The sequence below is a fragment of the Erpetoichthys calabaricus genome, chromosome 10 (genome assembly GCF_900747795.2).
Source record: "Erpetoichthys calabaricus chromosome 10, fErpCal1.3, whole genome shotgun sequence".
NCBI classification, from domain to species: domain Eukaryota; kingdom Metazoa; phylum Chordata; class Cladistia; order Polypteriformes; family Polypteridae; genus Erpetoichthys; species Erpetoichthys calabaricus.
In genome coordinates this window covers 8,240,290-8,259,653 of record NC_041403.2, presented here as the reverse complement: position 1 = coordinate 8,259,653, position 19,364 = coordinate 8,240,290, and the positions used below count along the sequence as shown (strand labels likewise).

At 39.7% G+C, this 19,364-nt stretch overlaps 1 protein-coding gene across 1 annotated transcript in view; it reads right to left on the bottom strand.

The window, feature by feature from the left end:
* Window positions 1-2,769: 2,769 nt before the first annotated feature.
* The window catches only part of ipp (intracisternal A particle-promoted polypeptide), a 37,785-nt gene continuing 21,190 nt past the window's right edge, over window positions 2,770-19,364 (bottom strand). The window contains exons 5-10 of the mRNA XM_028810815.2: window positions 12,139-12,291; window positions 8,458-8,625; window positions 8,228-8,365; window positions 4,501-4,623; window positions 3,763-3,983; window positions 2,770-3,635 (exon numbers count right to left, since the gene is read on the bottom strand). Coding sequence (XP_028666648.2) covers window positions 3,414-3,635; window positions 3,763-3,983; window positions 4,501-4,623; window positions 8,228-8,365; window positions 8,458-8,625; window positions 12,139-12,291 — 1,025 coding nt within the window. The 3' untranslated portion in view covers window positions 2,770-3,413. The remainder of the gene's footprint in view (window positions 3,636-3,762; window positions 3,984-4,500; window positions 4,624-8,227; window positions 8,366-8,457; window positions 8,626-12,138; window positions 12,292-19,364) is intronic.

Below are 19,364 nucleotides of genomic sequence, written 5' to 3'. Positions count from 1 at the left end.
CTCAAACGAGCCTTAATGTGGCCTTTCTTGAGAAGTGCGACCCTCCTGAACAAGCCACCATTGTGGAGCGCTTGTGAAATTGTTGTCACATGCACACAATGACCACTCTTTGCCATAAAATCCTGTAACTCCTTCAAAGTGACCATTGGCCTCTTGGTAGCCTCTCTTACCAGTTTCCTCTTTGCTCTACCATCCAGTCTGGAGGATCCAGGGAGGGTCCTAGTAGTACCAAACACTTCTTTATGATGGACTTTACTGTGGTCCTTGGGATTGATGAAGCCTTTGAGATTTTTTGTCTCCATCTTCTGCCTTATGTCTGTCCACAACTCTATCCCTCAGATCTTTTGAAAGTGACTTGCCACCCAGTGTCAGTTGTTTACTGTCAGTTGCACTACCAAGGAAGGGAATGAATGCTCCAGGAACAGTTTCACTAATCACATGGATTACAGTTGATCACAGGCGGAAGGAAGCCAGTAACTGCAATGGAAATGGTGGGCACTTACACCTGTTTGAGTTTTGCGGGGAGGGGGATCCTTTATTCATCTCAGTATTTCTTGTTTTTTATTTTTTAATATTCTTCTGAACTGTAGTTGTGATATCTTTCACTTGGCTGTTATAGATTTCATTGAGTAAGTAAAGCAGGGAAGAAATATTTTTTGTGTGTGTGTTTTCATTTAAGGCTGTAAAGCAAAAAAAAAAATGGGAATATTCTGAAGTGGGAGATTCTTTTCTATACCCACTGTATATCAGATGTATCTTTTCATGTTTTCTTTCAAGGAGAATTGTTAAATGAATACTCTGTCCAAAAATGACATTTTTTTGTTATCTTTTACTTACCCAGTATTGTTTGTAGTTATAGCCAAGAAAAAATGTTCATGTTTTCCTGGAGAACAGAGATTAAAAAATTCCTGATACAGCAGGCTTCAATGGAGAACAAGACTAAAGAGCAGTAAAACATCCAAATCTCCAGAAAAGGAAAATAAAAGTCACATGACTTGTGACACATAATCCAAATGTCAGATATCCAGTTGAATCTTCACAAGAAATGAACACTTAGACAGTTAATCATTTTGTGTTAGATACATAGTGAATTTCTATCTATTATAGAGTTTTGTTGATTTCTTTTCCTTTTGATCAGGGTCAAAACATGCTAATTTATATCCACTGTGATTGAGTGTTTGTAAAACTTTAAAACTTGAACAGTCCAAGTTGAATGCTTTCCATAATACTTGCTTATTAACTTCAGTGCCTATAAAAAGCAGAGTGCATCCTCAGACGGGACTCATCCACTACACTCACAATTCCAGTTGTTGCCATCAGGCCACAGATTCAAGATTCCAAGGATAAAAATTGGGAGTGGTCTCCCCTAGACTTTCTCTTATACTCAGATATGGGGAAGGATATTTGAGGTGTAAACTGCAAGACAATGATTATATTTTTATGTTATATACATTAAAGAACCATCAACAACAAATCAAACCATTAATATATTGAACACTTATTACAAAAGTAAAGCTGAATAAATCGGACTATGCAGCTTCATGAATAAAAGGTAAAGTACCACTTCCAGTTAGCAGAAATAACTCAAATGTTGATAGAAATCAGTGTTTTGTACCTAATACTTTGGTTGACCTGAGTGAACGTGAACTCAAGTTATCGAGCTTACATACACACACACGGACAGACACGTAGACATAATTCCAAAAATTTTATTTTCGGACTCGGAGAGGTCTAAAACGTTAAGATTCATCTAAATCTCGACATTAAATTTTTGGACAATTCCAACACTTTCCCTATTCTTCATATACGAGAAAGTCAGGGAGGTCTAAAACGTCGAGATTCATCTAAATCTCGACATCATATCTTTGGACGATTACAATATTTTCCCTAATCTTTGCATACGAGAAAGTCAGGCAGGTCTAAAACGTCGAGATTCATCTAAATCTCGACATCAAATCTTTGGATGATTCCAATACTTTCCCTATTCTTCGTATACGAGAAAGTCAGGCGGGTCTAAAACGTCGAGATTCATCTAAATCTCGACATCAAATCTTTGGATGATTCCAATACTTTCCCTATTCTTCGTATACGAGAAAGTCAGGGAGGTCTGAAACGTCGAGATTCATCTAAATCTCGACATCGAATCTTTGGACGATTCCAATACTTTCCTTATACTTCATATACGTGAAAGTAAAAAGCAACAAGTTCAAATAGTCCATCTCAAATGCTATTTATCTCTGAAATGTTACATCTTGCCTGAAGAAGGGGCCTGAGTTGCCTCGAAAGCCTGCATATTGTAATCTTTTTAGTTAGCCAATAAAAGGGGTCATTTTGCTTGACTTTTCACTACTTTACTAAACCAAAAATTCCTGCCTGGAACAATACATTTGCATTGAATTTACTCGTGCAAATCTGAAATAGTCAACCGACTCCACTGAAAATAGGGATGCAACTCTTGGGAATCCCTGGCTCTACCATTGCCAATTAGGGTGTCACCATGTAGTCGTGTTCTTCCGACTTAAAACACTCCAAAACAGAACATTTCAATTAGCAAACAGTTCATTTTGGGATCATGAGACTACACATCAAATTACAGATTTCTATCAATACCACCCTTGCAGTTGGTCACCAGCATTGATGTCAGATGCCCCAAAAACCTCTGAAATTCTCCTTCCTCTGCAGCCAAATCCAGAGATAGATGGCTCTAGCTAAGCAGGCCAAAGGCTACATGAATACTTTTTTCATCTACCCCAAAAAAAAACAAACACAATAAGGGGGTAAGACAGCAGCAGCCACTTTTGGGTTTGTAGATTTTAATGTTCTTGTTTGAGTTAGAATGGTCAAATTGTTGTCAAACTAAACCAGTTTGAATAAATGCTTCCAGTGGGCCAGTCACTTCATTAAACTGAACTAAATATCTTTAATGTACTCAGAACCAACACAATGAAGTATTACACTGCACTGCATTAAACAAAGACCTCGTACAAAAGCTCATCCAATTTCAAAGAGAGTCTATGAGGACAAAGCAGAAACAGAACCTGACAAGCTAGACATAAACAGCCCAAGCACATCACATTTCTGTAGTTCAGTCTTTTATTTGTCTAGTAAAACCCAAGAGCATTGAATTTGACGTCACTCTTGAGAAGCTAGAATAATCCTCAGTTTGGAAAGCAGTACCTGAAAAGCTTTAAGAAGGTTGTAGCACTCCACCTGTACGCAGTTAAACACTGCCTCCTGGCTACAGCCCAGCAGCCATCCTGACAAGTCCATCAGTCAAACACCGAGATCAGGTCAGGAGCAAACTGGCCGACAATAATCCTTCCCACTGGATTACAGCTAAGACTTTATGCAGCTTTCCACCTCTGTCTTTAGCTTAAGAACACACTGGGGAGCAGGTGGCAGACAGAAAAAATTCACAGCACAGCAACACCTCCATCACAGCGGCTGGTTATCATGTTCCCGATTTCTGTCCAGGTATCCAGATGGGGATCGTATATCTCCACCGAATCCATGGTGACTGGAGCAGAAAAATCAGTAGATGCTCGGCCACCAACAGCATAAAGGAGCCCATTGACAGCAGTTACTGAGACTCCTGCTCGAGGCACTGCCATTGGGGAAACCTCTGTCCATTTCTCCTAAATGAGTATAAAAAAAAAAATGAAAAGAAAAACAGGAATACATTAATTCTGAACAATTTTATGCTGCTTATCTTCTAATTATTTTACCTAGAAGCATATCTGCAATAGAACCAAACTCCAGTACCTCCTCTGGTGAATATTTTTCCACGGTTTCAAGGGAGCCCAAAGCCTCATTCCAGCCCCCCACAGCATAAATGCAGTTATTGAGGCTGGCGACACCCACGTATGCTCTCCTTGTGGACATAACGGGCAAGGACTGCCACCGTTTACAGATGGGATCGTACACCTCTGCAGAGCGCAATTCAATCCCTTCGTCACTAATCCCTCCTACTACATAAATGAAACCTAGTAAGACAAAAATCAAGAATGAAGGGTGATTTCACTAAACCATATATTGCACTGGGAAATTCCAGAAGAAAGTGGGGGGGGGGGTGGGCAAACAGTACAGCTACAGGAGAGTCTGAAGACAGCTTGCTTCTCCACTTGTCATTACAGTGTAACATGCACTGAGCCAAATATGCAAAAGAGCTGTCAGAGAGGTGTAAAATGACAACAAACCTTTCATTACAAGATATGTCAGATCTACATGCATTGGGTCAGCGGGTGGGTGGTGCACATACAGTCAAAATGAAAGCCAAGAGTTGCATTCTTCAAGCATAGGAGGACAGCACTGCTGGATCTCACCTAATTAACTGGTGCATATCAGGAGAGCAGGATGAACAGAAAATCCATGATGTTAGTCTTTGTTAGTTTGAAGGCCTGAATCACCCTAAAGCCTTGGAGAAGCACTCAAAAGACATGTACAGGCCAGTGGACAAAGGAATCAATCAGTAACAGCGACACTTAAGATATATCATCTTACCTTGTAACTCGCAACAGCCAAAATAGTAGCGGGGAACTGCCATGCTTCCAACAATTTCCCACTTATTCTCACCAGGATCGTACCTCTCCATAGACTTTCCAATCTCTGATCCAATCCAGCCCCCTGCATGACATCACAGTTAAGTAAACACTATCTTTAGCATCAAACTCAGATCACTGTACCAGTTATAAAATATAATCCAAACATTCCACTTTTATGACTTTGTATAAAACTTTAAAAATCTAAACGTTCTAGATGTACAGTGGAACCTCGGTTCACGAACGTCTCGGTACACGTACAACTCGGTTTACGACCAAAAAGTTCGTCAAACTTTTGCCTCGGTTCACGACCACACACTCGGTATACGTACAAGCCAGTTTCCCTTTCGGTTTGTACGTGTTCAGTCTCTCCCTATGCATTTCCTGTGCAGCGAGCGAGAGAGAGTGAGAGAGCATGCGACACACACACACAAACACACAAACACACACACAGGCAGCGTGAGAGAAGGGGGGGGGCTGGACTCATAAGGTAGAGAAGGCAGTTAAAGAATGCACTGGGCTTGATTTTGTTTTCACTTCTGTTTACAGCGATCGGTTCGTAGCGTGCATTGTTGCAATGTTACTTTTCTTGGTGGTTTATTAAATTACGGATTTTTTCAAATGTTCATTTTTTTCCCCTGTGCTTAAAACTCATTAAAAAAAAAAAAAAAAAGTGTTTTTAGCCAGCGGTTGGTAGCGCTATAGCGCAAACTATTGCAGTGTTAGTTTTCTGGACCGGAGTTCGACACCCCTGCACTAGAGTGTAATTACTAGATGGACCAAAATTGGTTGATATAATATAGATTACAGAGTTTAGCCAGTAGCCATAGCACCTGAACCTCAGAACAGGTAATCCAACTGAAGCTAAGCATGTTCGGGCCTGGCCAGTATTTGGATAGGAGACTATCTAGGAAAAATCTTTGGTTGCTGCTGGAAGAGGCATTATTGTGACCAATAGAGGGCACTTACCCTGTGGTACGTGTGGAGTGTGAATCCCAATGCCCGAGTGCAGTGACGGGGACGCTGTGCTGTAAAAATGGTGCTGTCCTTCGGATGAGATGTAAAAACCCATGTTCTGATGCTGTGTGGTGTTTAGTTATTGTATAATGATTGTTGACTTTTACATGTAATTAACAACTTTTTGTTGTTTAGAAGGGTTTTTTAAAATTTTGAATTAGGCCTAACGTATATACTCGCGGATAAGTCGGGACTTGATTTTACAGTATAATTTCTGCTATTTTATAATGTTGGTCGTATAAGTCGAATGCAAAAAACTCCTGCTTTTGGTACAGGGGATTATGATATGCTAATACCTACCTGAGAGAGTCACCACGGAGCACATGGCCTTTTTTTTTCTATGTGGTTGCAGCAATGTGCTGTATCAGCGTGTGCTCCAAACCTCTCTATCTCTCTCTATTGTGTCTACGTGACCACCTGGTAATACCCAAACTATTCCGAAGCAACGTTTGCACTGATTTGTATTTTTTTGTATCTCACACCCTCATACACCTTTATCGTAAGAGCATCCCTTATCCAAGATGGAACGTTCAATCAGAAAAAAATATGAAGCTGGTTTTAAATTAAAAGTCGTTGAAGTGGCGAAAGAAATCGGTATTCGGCTGCAACAATATTCGATGTGTCTGAGAAACTGATGCGAGATTGGAGGAGGCAAGAAGATGTAAAAAAAAAAAAAAATTATAAGTCGGGGTCTGATTTTATGATCGATTTTTTGGATTTCAAGACCCGACTTATATGCGAGTATATACAGTACTTTAATTTTGAATTTGAATCCAGTATTGCTCATTTTATCATTTTAGTAGTACAGTGGAACCTTGGTTCACAACCATAATTCGTTCCAAAACTCTGGTCGTAAACCGATTTGGTCGTGAACCGAAGCAATTTCTCCCATAGGATTGTGTGTAAATACAATTAATCCGTTCCAGACCATGCAAACTGTATGTAAATATATATATTTTTTAAGTTTTTAAGCACAAATATAGTTAATTAAACCACAGAATGCACAGCGTAATAGTAAACTAAATGTAAAAACATTGAATAACACTGAGAAAACCTTGAACAACAGAGAAAACTAACACTGCAATAGTTTGCACTATAGCGCTACCAACTGCTGGCTAAAAACACTTTTTTTTTAATGAGTTTTAAGCACAGAGAAAAAAATTAACATTTGAAAAATTCGTAATTTAATAAACCACCAAGAAAAGTAACATTGCAACAATGCACGCTACGAACCAATCGCTGTAAACAGAAGTGAAGTGGCGGTTAAAATCCAATGGAACAAAGTCTTCATTAAATACGAGGTTAAAACAATGCTCGAATCAGTCTCTTTAAAAACAAGCCCGGTGCATTTTTTAACTGCCTTCTTGGCCTTATACGGCCAGCCCTCTCTCAGATGCACAGAGGAGCTAGATGGTGAGGAGTCAAGATGATCACAGAATAAAGAAGCAAGATGGGTTTGATTGAGGTGATGGTGAAGGAGAAGGAAAGAGAGGACATATTTCTTTTAATTTTGCGCAGAAGTTTTAAATGGATTGCAGGGAATTACAAGTACAGGAGAGCGATTGGGAGCAAGGCAACAAATTCCCACTGGGAATACATCAGAGAGGATGTGAAGTAGGTCAGACCACAGCTACTTGGAATACCTCCTGATGGGATGATGTGGTAAGGTGAGGCAGAGAGAACAGTAGAGATGAAAATGACTGCCAGAAATACCTCAGGGTCTACGGATGTGCCGGAGTGTATGGCTAGGCAGAGCTGGTTAGAGCAGAGAAAGTCTGCTAACTGGTACGGACAGATGGACCGTTTCTTAGAAATGTTCATTGTGGATTGCTTCTACTGGTGTCCGAAAAACTGCAGTAGTATGGTGGGATTTTGTTTTCTCGGTGTTTGCTAGTTTGTTTTAAAAAGACTCATTTTAAAGTAGACCTTTTTAATTATCTTTCCTGGATTTTACCCAGTTGTATTCTGTGAATTTCTTTGAATATTCTGAATATTTACTTATTAGTGGAAATGTTTACTTGCATAATAAACTTTATATCCTCTTTGCACCTTTTTTAAGAAAAAAAAATAAATAAAATTTATGTCTGTCACGTACTGCTGGTCCATCTTGGCTCTACAAATTCTAGGGGCTCCACTTAAAATCTGAGTGTTGGGCACACCCTGGCACAGTGACCTCTGACATCTTGATTGTTGGCTTACTTAGCTTCACTTGTCATAGTCTCTAACCCGTTAACTTGTACTCCTTTGGTCGCAACAGTCCCTAAACCTATTTTTCCTTTTCTAAGATAAAGAGAAACAAAAAACTTCCAGGCTAAATATTAAAGGTGATATTGTGTTTGCATTAATATGAACTCTTAATAGTCCTCACTGCTCCAATTGGAGTATCCCCAATAAACTGCACAGAGACTGGCCTGTTGAGTAATATTCAAAAGAGACATAGCAGGACAGACAATCACATCTTTGAGCCACTGCTGCAACTTTAGTAGGGTCTTTTAAAAACACACACACACACACAGAAAGAACAACAGGTTTTACAAGAGAGCCAGGACATGTGATCAGAAAGTGTTAGTGCACTGAAATATCAGTATTCTAATCTTGTAATTGACTAAATGCACCTGCCAAATTAAAAAAAATAATAATAATAATAATAAATAATTAGCTTAGAAACATACCTAAGGCATAAATGGCTCCATGGCAAGAACAGACACCAACACCACATCTTGGATAGTTGAGGGAAGCCACAGCTGCCCACTGTTTAGTGACTGGATCATATCGTTCAGCACAGTCAAATATCATTGAATCTTTTTCACCTGTAAATTACAGACAAAGAAAAGGATTTTTATGTGAAAAACTCTGCTTGCTGGACCCCATCACAAAGTTATTTACTTTTGTGACCACCCACCTCCAATGACATATATCATGCCCTCTAAAACAGTCACTCCCAGCCCACTGCGTGCCTGATGCAGAGAAGACACTGTTGTCCAGTACTGACTGAATGAATCAAAGCGCTCCACGCAGCTCAGAGCCCGGCTGTCACTCCAGCGTCCTCCTTGCAAGCGAGTGTATCCTCCTGCAGCATGTAAGAAAGACCAACCCCAGTAAGACACCAGCGGCTTTGTAAATTTCAAATAATACAGTATGAACTTCTTTCCCTAAGCATTTTAATAGGCAAAATAAGTTTTACACAAGAAGTGGACTGTGCACATGAAGATGCATGTGCTTTATTGTGACTAAAGCAGCCATAAATATAACACGCTTGCTGCACACACAGCGCATTTGGTAGTTGGTGACTGTCCACATATTGCTGTCCTGACAAGTCTGATGCCTTGGGATGAAGAAACGCCTATGCAGCAATTACCTGCATCAGTACCAGAGCCCACTGGTCTCCACATCATTCAACTGATTGTTAACTATCTTGATCACTGTCATTATCTTCAAAATATTCACCTTGCAACAAATCTTATAGTTAAAGCTTATAATTGTGGAAAAATACAAAAGAGCTTGATCAATCTGGTGTACGTGACAAGGGCCATGCAAACTCTGCTTGCCCATGGCGTACGTGACAAAGGGCCATGTAGACCCTGCGTGCAAAGTATGCGTGCTAAGTGCTATTTCTTGTTTTTAAGGTTACTACACAAAAAACCACAAGGGTGGACCCATCAAAAAACTAAGGGACCAACAAATGTACTCAACCCTTGGGTTTGGTAATGCTGATTCAGGCTAATATTTCTTATTTTGTCTTTTATTTTTCTTCTCTTCATTATGTAAAGCACTTTGAGCTACTTTTTGTATGAAAATGTGCTATATAAATAAATGTTGTTGTTGTAATATTTTAGAGAAAAGCCAAGCAAAATGACACCTTTTATTGGCTAACTAAAAAGATTACAATATGCAAGCTTTCGAGGCAACTCAGGCCCCTTCTTCAGGTAAGATGTGATTATGTGATTATCATGTGATTACATCTGGCCTGAAGAAGGGGCCTGAGTTGCCTCGAAAGCTTGCATATTGTAATCTTTTGAGTTAGCCAATAAAAGGTGTCATTTTGCTTGGCTTTTCTCTACATTCATAATGGCTAACACGGTACAACACCCTAGTACTACAGGCTAATATTTTGAAATACTTGTGTAACTAAAGTCATAAGACAAAAACCCTATAAAAATTTGGAACACCTACCCCTCGGGGCAGACGAAGGGCAGGTGTCCTAGCTACTGTGCTTCTCTGTCATTTAACCTTTGCCTGGTGTGTATCAATAAAAGATTTTTACTAACTTTAATTATATCTCTCTGTCTTCAGTCACAAGAAACGACACCATAGAAAAAGTGTCCACATAATCAATCAATCAATCAAAGAGTCAGTAAATAAGGTGCATCAGACTCCATTGTCCAGGGGACACCCATGTTGTCTGCTCAAGCCAAAGCTAATGAGTCTTTACCTGGAGTACCGAGAAGTGATGGGCTGTGCACTCATCACTCGGTGCTTAGGTATGTGTATGCATGTGCGTTAAGCTTAGGCTACGTCCACACTACCACTAAGGTTTTTAAATGAAAACAATTTCTGTTCACACTAGAGTTTTCATTCACAAAAGGATCCCTGTCCAGACAGAAATGCCTGAAAACACGTATGACATAGACCTTAACCTACGCCAGGCATACTGTACGTGCATCGGTGGCAAACACTGTGAAGGGACTGAAAGAGCCACATGAAGACTCCTGTGTATTTTAGGTGCTTTCAAAATTATCAGCACACGCAGGACTCTGATACCACGTTCACAGCATTAAAAAAAATAAATTCTTTAAGGAGGTGCAGCGAACTGAGCCCATATCACGTCAATGCACTGATTACAGTTGAAAGCAACAGTCTTTGCCACGGTTGTCTTGTAAATAAATGAGAAAAAGTGCTTAGCTCTGACATTATGTTCATTCACAGGAGGACTGATTATAAGCAGTGTAGAGCACCAAGTACGCATCTTGTACCAAACAACATTTGTAAAACTAACTCAATGGAAAAAACAATGAAATAAATAAGCAAATTAATAAATAAATTCACATGTGTGTCTATCTCTTTCGTTGACTGCATTGTGCTTTTGTCTCTCTCTGTCCCCTAAAATATTGTGAACTATGCTGCATTCCTACACCTGTCTACTTTGTTAAGCTTGTTGTTAATTGTACTGCAGAATGCACTCCTCCTTACTGAACTGATTACATCGAAATAATAAACATTGACTAGAGGTTGTCAACAGAGACATTAGCAATCTGACTTTCACGGGGCTCTGAATTTTTCACTGCAACTTTAACACTACTGGACACGGGATTTATCACAAAACTCCAGGGACAGATAAATATTTTGCCATTTACATACATAAATTATATATATATATATATATATATATATATATATATATATATATATATATATATACAGTACTGTGCAAAAGTTTTAGGCAGGTGTGGAAAAAATGCTGTAAACAAAGAATGCTTTCAGAAATATAAATAATGATTGTTTATTGTTATCAATTTACAAAATGCAAAGTGAGCAAACAAAAGAAAAATCTAAATCAAATCAATATTTGGTGTTACTACCTTTTGCTTCAAACCAGCATCAATTCTTATAGGTACACTTGCACAAAATCAGAGATTTTGTAGAATACTAGTCAGGTGTCTGATCAACCAATTCTACCAAACAGGTGCTAATGATCATCAATGTCACACGTAGGTTGAAACACAGTCATTAACTGAAACAGAAACAGCTTCAAACTGGGTGAGGAACAGCCAAACTCTGCTACCAAGGTGAGGTTGTGGAAGACAGTTTCATGTCATGGCAAGACTGAGCACAGCAACAAGACACAAGGTAGTTCTACTGCATCAGCAAGGTCTCTCCCAGACAAAGATTTCAAAGCAGACTGGAGTTTCAAGATGTGCTGTTCAAGCTCTTATGAAGAAGCACAAAGAAACGGGCAACGTTGAGGATCGTAGACGCAGTGGTCGGCCAAAGAAACTTGCAGATGAAAGACACATCAAGCTTATTACCTTTCGAAATCTGTGAAGCAAAACAACTGCAAACTCAGGCTGCCTGAACCTGTGTGTGTCAGGTGGTGCACTGCCATCCCATCCTGCTCTCAGCAGGATAGTCTAAAGCTGCTTGCAACCCAGTACTGCAAAAATGTGCTCAGTAAAGTGATAGTCAGAATCCTGCCAGGCAAGACAGCTAAGTAAAATGTAAGGAAGAAAAAGCAGATTACACAGCTATCACAAAATGCAAACTTTGCAAGACACATTAGTGTTTTGATCACATATTACTGATCTTATCAAATACTGCTAAATGCAACAATGAATAAAAGTGAAATTGGAAAAATAAAAATAAAGTTTAATTTTATTCCAAATAAATAATGTAATCTCCAGTTTACTTACCACAAAATCAAAAAGGATTTACTACATAAAATAATGCACCTACATCTTGCTAATAGAAACAATTCAATTGCCTGAGATTAATATATCATCATGCAATGGGTGATATGTTGCGTAACTTAAACAAAACATTAGTATCAATGGACGTATGTCATAAGGCATACATTAAAATGATTTACCGATAGCATAGAGATATTTTCTTGCTTTTCTGCGAGGTCGAGTCTTTGATGGATGCAATAAGCATAACGTCTTTTCTTTAGGAGATTTATTCACCTCTGTGTATTCTTTCAAAAGCGTCTGTAGTGCCACTCTCAGGCTGAAATCAGAAATGCCTGGAATATAAACCACAAAGTTGGACTTTATTTTCTCGGTCTCATTTACAACACAAATATATAAAGAAAACAGATATAAGGGCAGCACATTGGCATTGTGATACATGCTTTTATAACTTCTCGTCTAGATTACTGCAATGCGTTTCTTTTTGGAATTAGTCAGGCCTCCATTGCTCGCCTACAGCTGGTGCAAAATGCTGCTGCTCGATTTATAACTGGTACAAGAAAGCATGAGCATGTTACCCCGATTTTGGCTTCCTTTCACTGGCTTCCAGTTCGTTTTTGAATCCATTTTAAGATCCTTGTATTTGTTTTTAAATCCTTTAATGGTTGTGCCCCATTTCAAATAAAATAAATTGTGGTTAGTGATGCTACCTCACAGATCCAGCATTCTAAGACTGAATGTACCAACTGGACATTTAATGTGTGATGTTTTCATGGTCTCTTCATGTCAGTATGGGTTTTTCTCTGGGCATCCTAGTTTTTCTCCCACATCAAAAAGACATGTGTGTTGCATTAACAGGCAATGGTAAAATGGCTCCATGGGAGTGTGTGAGTAAGAGTGTGGGTGTAAGTGAATAAATACGAGTGGTGGACCAGTTATTAAATTGGGACATTCATCGGAGTTTGGTTCCTGCTTTAGTTCCTACCAGTTGCTGTGGTAGGAACTGGCCTTCATCACCCCTAAGACACATAACATCACCAAGTGCAGTTTATTATGTTTACAACTAATCATTTTATAAGAAAATACATAGTCCAAAAGCAACTTTAGTTAAATCTATGTGGAGGAACTAGAACTACTTACCAGTATAATTAGTAACGCATGACTTTTTTGGTAAAAGTATTGCCTAATATCTGAAATCTTTAACTTTAAACCACATTTAGTCCCCATCTCTGAATCTATATGTACAGGATCTCAGACACAACAATTAATGTGGATTGAAGTGTATCACACTAAAAATTCTACTAAATCAGAAAAAACTGCACTTAAACTAAAACATAATCTTCATGCACAGCGCTTAGGCATGATGTTTTTGCATGTGTGTTATTGAACTTTTATTGCAGTATTTGCTCTTTTGAGGAGCTTCAAAATAGAACATTTATCTGGTCAAAAACCATTAAATCTAACTTTGAGCACCAAAATTTTATTGATTCATATTATTAATGAACTTTTGTTTTCCAAAGCTCTAATGTTTATTCAGACTTATAACTCCAAGTGCTCATTTAAATAAATTATAATAGGTACATTGGAAAAATAAGCTTAAAAGAAAAGCTGATGGTTCTCTCTCTCGCTGCGGGATTGTGGGCAACCGTCTCCTATTCTCCGTCTGAGTTGGCATGCCTCACGCATAGTAAACATTCGTACGAGCGTATACTGTTTACTACAGCATTAGCATTGTGACTGTGTGTATGTGTGTGTGCTTGTGTGTGCTCGTGTGTGTCTGTGTGTGCACGCGCGCGCTCGTGTGTGTGCTGTGACGTGCGAGTCCCCGTCTTGTACACTAAAACACAAAGCCGAGTCTCAGTACTTTAACAACACCAGTTTTATTCAGCTTGAAATAGACACAGCAGTCAGGCAGGGCCCTGCGCATTTATAATGTTCCTTGTTCCTTGTATCACCCATTGATGGCAGGCGCTTATAGCATCTCCGCGATCTTTTCGGATTCGCTTTTATGGCGAACTGCTACAGCGCTGGGAGACTGCGATTGCTTTGGGACGCTCTTCCGCGTGTCGTCCCGTTGGGTGGAATCCCACAAGAGTTTAGAAACTCACTCACGCCAGCCATGATTCTTTTCAAAGGTAAAGTGCAAGTTAATTTGTTTTATGTATTTTTACTTTATATTTTGTATTAATCATTTTTATATGAATAGTTTTGGGTTGTGGAACAAATCATCTGAGTTTCCATTATTTCTTATGGGGAAATTCACTTTGATATATGAGTGCTTTGGACTGCGAGCACATTTCCGGAACGAATTATGCTCTCAAACCGAGGTTCCACTGTACCTGTAATTTCCTTGGAAACGTGGGCTCACCTTCCTGTCGTGCAACTCTGTGACCCAAGCTTGACAATGCCTGTATAAAAAACAGTGCTTCTTATACTGCAAATAGTATTTGATTGAAAATGAGACATTAGATGCAACTTTTTTTTTTTTATAGAAATACAGCTATGAAAACAGAATGAAAATGATACGTTAGATGTAACTTTTTTTTTCAGCCTAAACTGAAGGCGTTTCTCACTTTTTTTGTTAATCACAAACAAAACTTGGAGAAGAGGTATGAAAGTCGAACAGTACAACATCCACATATGACACCACTACCCACGCAGATGTTCGGTGGAGCACTGACTCAGAATTCCGCTATACATTTATGATGTTGTGCCTACACTAGTCTGTCACTTTCTTTTGGTCTAACAAGAAACAGAGAGCCTGTTACAGGGTTCCCGAGACTCTGTGTAAGTACAGTATTTTTTGCACCTCATTATTATTATCTTCAACGGCCATTTTTGACCGAAAAAACGCGCGTTATACTGAAATTTACATGTCATAAAAATGAAATCCATTAAACATGATGTTGCATGAATATTTGTTTGGGCCAACAAAAAGTATTTGTTATTCTGAAAATTTTCTTACCTCGGTAGTCGCTGTAACAGGATTTGGCCTGTATATAGTATTTGTCTTAGAAATAGCATGAAGGGACTGATGAAATGGTTAAGTAGAGACAGAAATGTTCCAGATGGTGGTTGGCTGATGTCACATTCTTTCATGTACCCGGGAAAACTTGACAGTTTTCACATACACAGTTGTCCATAAAAGAATAACAGCTGAACTTAAGAGACATTGAGAAGAACAAGAATGTAGTAGAATGAGACTTTTATTTGTACAGTATATGTTATTTGGGTATGTAAGCAAATTACAACCACCCCACACCATGAACCATCCATCCATCCATTTTCCAAGTCACTGAATCCAAACACAGGGTCACGGGGGTCTGCTGCAGCCAATCCCAACCAACACAGGGCGCAAGGCAGGAACCAATCCCAGGCAGGGCGCCAACCCACCGGGACACACCCACACACCAAGCACACACTAGGGCCAATTTAGTATCGCCAATCCACCTAACCTGCATGTCTTTGGACTGTGGGAGGAAACTGGAGCATCTGGAGGAAACCCACGCAAACACGGGGAGAACATGCAAAATCCATGCAAGGAGGACCTGGGAAGCAAACCCAGGTCTCCTTACTGCAGGCAGCAGTGCTACCACTGCGCCACCGTGCCGCCCCTCTATGAACCAATTAAAGTAAAATGTCAGGTGATATGTACAGTGCATCCGGAAAGTATTCACAGCGCATAACTTTTTCCACATTTTGTTATGTTACAGCCTTATTCCAAAATGGATTAAATTCATTTTTTTCCTCAGAATTCTACACACAATACCCCATAATGACAACGTGAAAAAAGTTTACTTGAGGTTTTTGCAAATTTATTAAAAATAAAAAAATTGAGAAAGCACATGTACATAAGTATTCACAGCCTTTGCCATGAACCTCCAAATTGAGCTCAGGTGCATCCTGTTTCCCCTGATCATCCTTGAGATGTTTCTGCAGCTTCATTGGAGTCCACCTGTGGTAAATTCAGTTGATTGGACATTATTTGGAAAGGCACACACCTGTCTATATAAGGTCCCACAGTTGACAGTTCATGTCAGAGCACAAACCAAGCATGAAGTCAAAGGAATTGTCTGTAGACCTCCGAGACAGGATTGTCTCGAAGCACAAATCTGGGGAAGGTTACAGAAAAATTTCTGCTGCTTTCAAGGTCCCAATGAGCACAGTGGCCTCCATCATCCGCAAGTGGAAAAAGTTCAAAACCACCAGGACTCTTCCTAGAGCTTGCCGGCCATCTAAACTGAGCGATCGGGGGAGAAGGGCCTTAGTCAGGGAGGTGACCAAGAACCCGATGGTCACTCTGTCAGAGCTCCAGAGGTCCTCTGTGGAGAGAGGAGAACCTTCCAGAAGGAGAACCATGTCTGCAGCAATCCACCAATCAGGCCTGTATGGTAGAGTGGCCAGACGGAAGCCTCTCCTTAGTAAAAGGCACATGGCAGCCCGCCTGGAGTTTGCCAAAAGGCACCTGAAGGACTCTCAGACCATGAGAAAGAAAATTCTCTGGTCTGATGAGACAAAGATTGAACTCTTTGGTGTGAATGCCAGGTGTCACGTTTGGAGGAAACCTGGCACCGCTCATCACCAGGCCAATATCATCCCTGCAGTGAAGCATGGTGGTGGCAGCATCATGCTGTGGGGAACTGGGAGACTAGTCAGGATAAAGGGAAAGATGACTGCAGCAATGTACAGAAACATCCTGGATGAAAACCTGCTCCAGAGCGCTCTTGACCTCAGACTGGGGCGACGGTTCATCTTTCAGCAGGACAACGACCCTAAGCACACAGCCAAGATATCAAAGGAGTGGCTTCAGGACAACTCTGTGAATGTCCTTGAGTGGCCCAGCCAGAGCCCAGACTTGAATCCGATTGAACATCTCTGGAGAGATCTTAAAATGGCTGTGCACCGGCGCTTCCCATCCAACCTGATGGAGCTTGAGAGGTGCTGCAAAGAGGAATGGGCGAAACTGGCCAAGGATAGGTGTGCCAAGCTTGTGGCATCATATTCAAAAAGACTTGAGGCTGGAATTGCTGCCAAAGGTGCATCGACAAAGTATTGAGCAAAGGCTGTGAATACTTATGGACATGGGATTTCTCAGTTTTTTTATTTTTAATAAATTTGCAAAAACCTCAAGTAAACTTTTTTCACATTGTCATTATGGGGTGTTGTGTGTAGAATTCTGAGGGAAAAAATGAATTTAATCCATTTTGGAATAAGGTTGTAACATAACAAAATGTGGAAAAAGTGATGCACTGTGAATACTTTCTGGATGCACTGTATGTACGCATTAATTCACCATTGTTATGTAAACTCAGTTATCTATAATATGAGTCTCTGCCCTTGCTCTGTGACCATTTATTTGATACCCCTGCTCAGGGTACTATCCCTTAATAAACTGCTGTAACAGGGTGCTCCCTCTTCATGAAGAGAAATTAAAGACCCATGAACAAGCTTCCTCCTATCTGAGTTCTGACTCAAAGAGATCCTAGCTTGAGGACAAAATTTCTTTCTTTAATATATTTGCAATTTATTTCTTCCACAATTTACCCCATTTTCTGACATCCATCACATGCCCAACCTATCTGGAAGAGGGCATCTCTATGAGTTGCCTTTCTTAAGATTTCTTCCATTTTTTTTCCCTACAAAGTTTTTTTTGGGAGTTATTTCTTGTCTCCTTAGAGAGTCTAGGATGGGGGTCTGTCGAAATATAGGGCCTGTTAAAGCCCATCAAGGCATTCTTTGTGCGATTCTGGGCTATACAAAAAATTGCTCTTAATGTTGTAACGAAATCTGAAAACTTCTTTATAGGCACTGTACAAAGAAATTTTGACTGATAACAGCCTTTTAATGGTAAGGCATTTCAATGACAATGTTACCGTCCATAGTGCACAAATGGCCAATAAATGGTTTGAGGTGCATGACAATATGTGAACCATATACTAATAATAATAATAATTCATTTCATTTATATAGCGCTTTTCTCAGTACTCAAAGCGCTATCCACACAGGGAGGAACCGGGAAGCGAACCCACAAACTTCCACAGTCTCCTTACTGCAAAGCAGCAGCACTACCACTGCGCCACCTGTGAGGATATGGATATGGTTATCCAAGTCAAGAAATCTACACGTGACAGTGTTGTCCACCACTACCAAGCAAAACACTAAATTACCAGAGTATTGCATCCCTCCAACACAGTTCTAGACAACTGTAGAATATTTACCATGGCAAACAAAAGTTGCAGCAGAAGATATTAGTGGGATGGCCAGCTAAGGCTGAAACTAAAATGAGGCTGGAGTGGCTGTTTACAATTATTTGACAATTAAAATGAATTTAAAATCGATATAAAAGTGAAGGGAAAAATTTGGGTTAACATGTTTTAGAAGTTCTCAGTAAGCTACTCATTAGCATGCCACAAGCCACAGAGTGAACATGGTCTAAGATAGGGGTCTCCAACCTTTTTTCCCCCCTGAGAGCTACTTTTACAAAATGAAAATGGCCAAGAGCTACTCATGTTTTCTAACGTTTATTCTCATAGCTTATTTCAACCCAAACAAACCGAGTAAGCTTGTTTTGCCTGAACATTTACAAAATGTTGGTGTCCACAACTCACATTTTGTATTAAAACATAACAAAAAAATATTGAGTTCACCTGCAAGTGCATTTTGTATGTCTGTATGCATTTTCTCGTGTATCTCACACTATTGAATTAAAACATGAATGCTGTCAAAACAAAACAATGCAATTCCAAATACACAGATATGACTTCTTCATTTGTCATTTTGTCACATGTCACTGTGTCACTTTATTCACAGGTCCAGTCACATGTGTGATGTGTTTTTTAGTCAGTCACATGACTGGCAGTGAGGTGTATGGTAGAGTGGAGCCACTCAGGTACACTCTGTTGGAGTCATTTAAATGTTCGTCTGTCAGTCTCCTCACTCACTCGCCAGCTTCGGGACGTGTTCCTTAACTCCGCTTCGCTAGCAAACGAGAGAACAATTGAATTCAACTTTGTTCGATATTTAAAATAAAGTGTTACTTAGGTCTTGATGAGTTTGAGTCTGGATATTCTCTTAGGTGTATGCCACATTGAAAAGATAGATTACAATGTTGATTGTGGATCGCGATAAGATGTTTTGGAAAGATCGCCCACCCCTAATTTGACTAATCAAGTTTTCAAATTTATGTAAGACTCATTAACCCTTTGGTGAGCTACTTGGAAAGGGGTTACGAGCTTCCGGTAGCTCGCGAGCAACGTGTTGGAGACCCCTGGTCTAAGATGACCGACACCTTCAGTATCCCAGCTGTGATTAGTGCATGTTTCCTGTAGTGAACTCCCATGCTATCCAGGACAAAGTATTGTGTCTTCTATGTTGTAATTTTAACAACACCATTTACAGTACATCACAG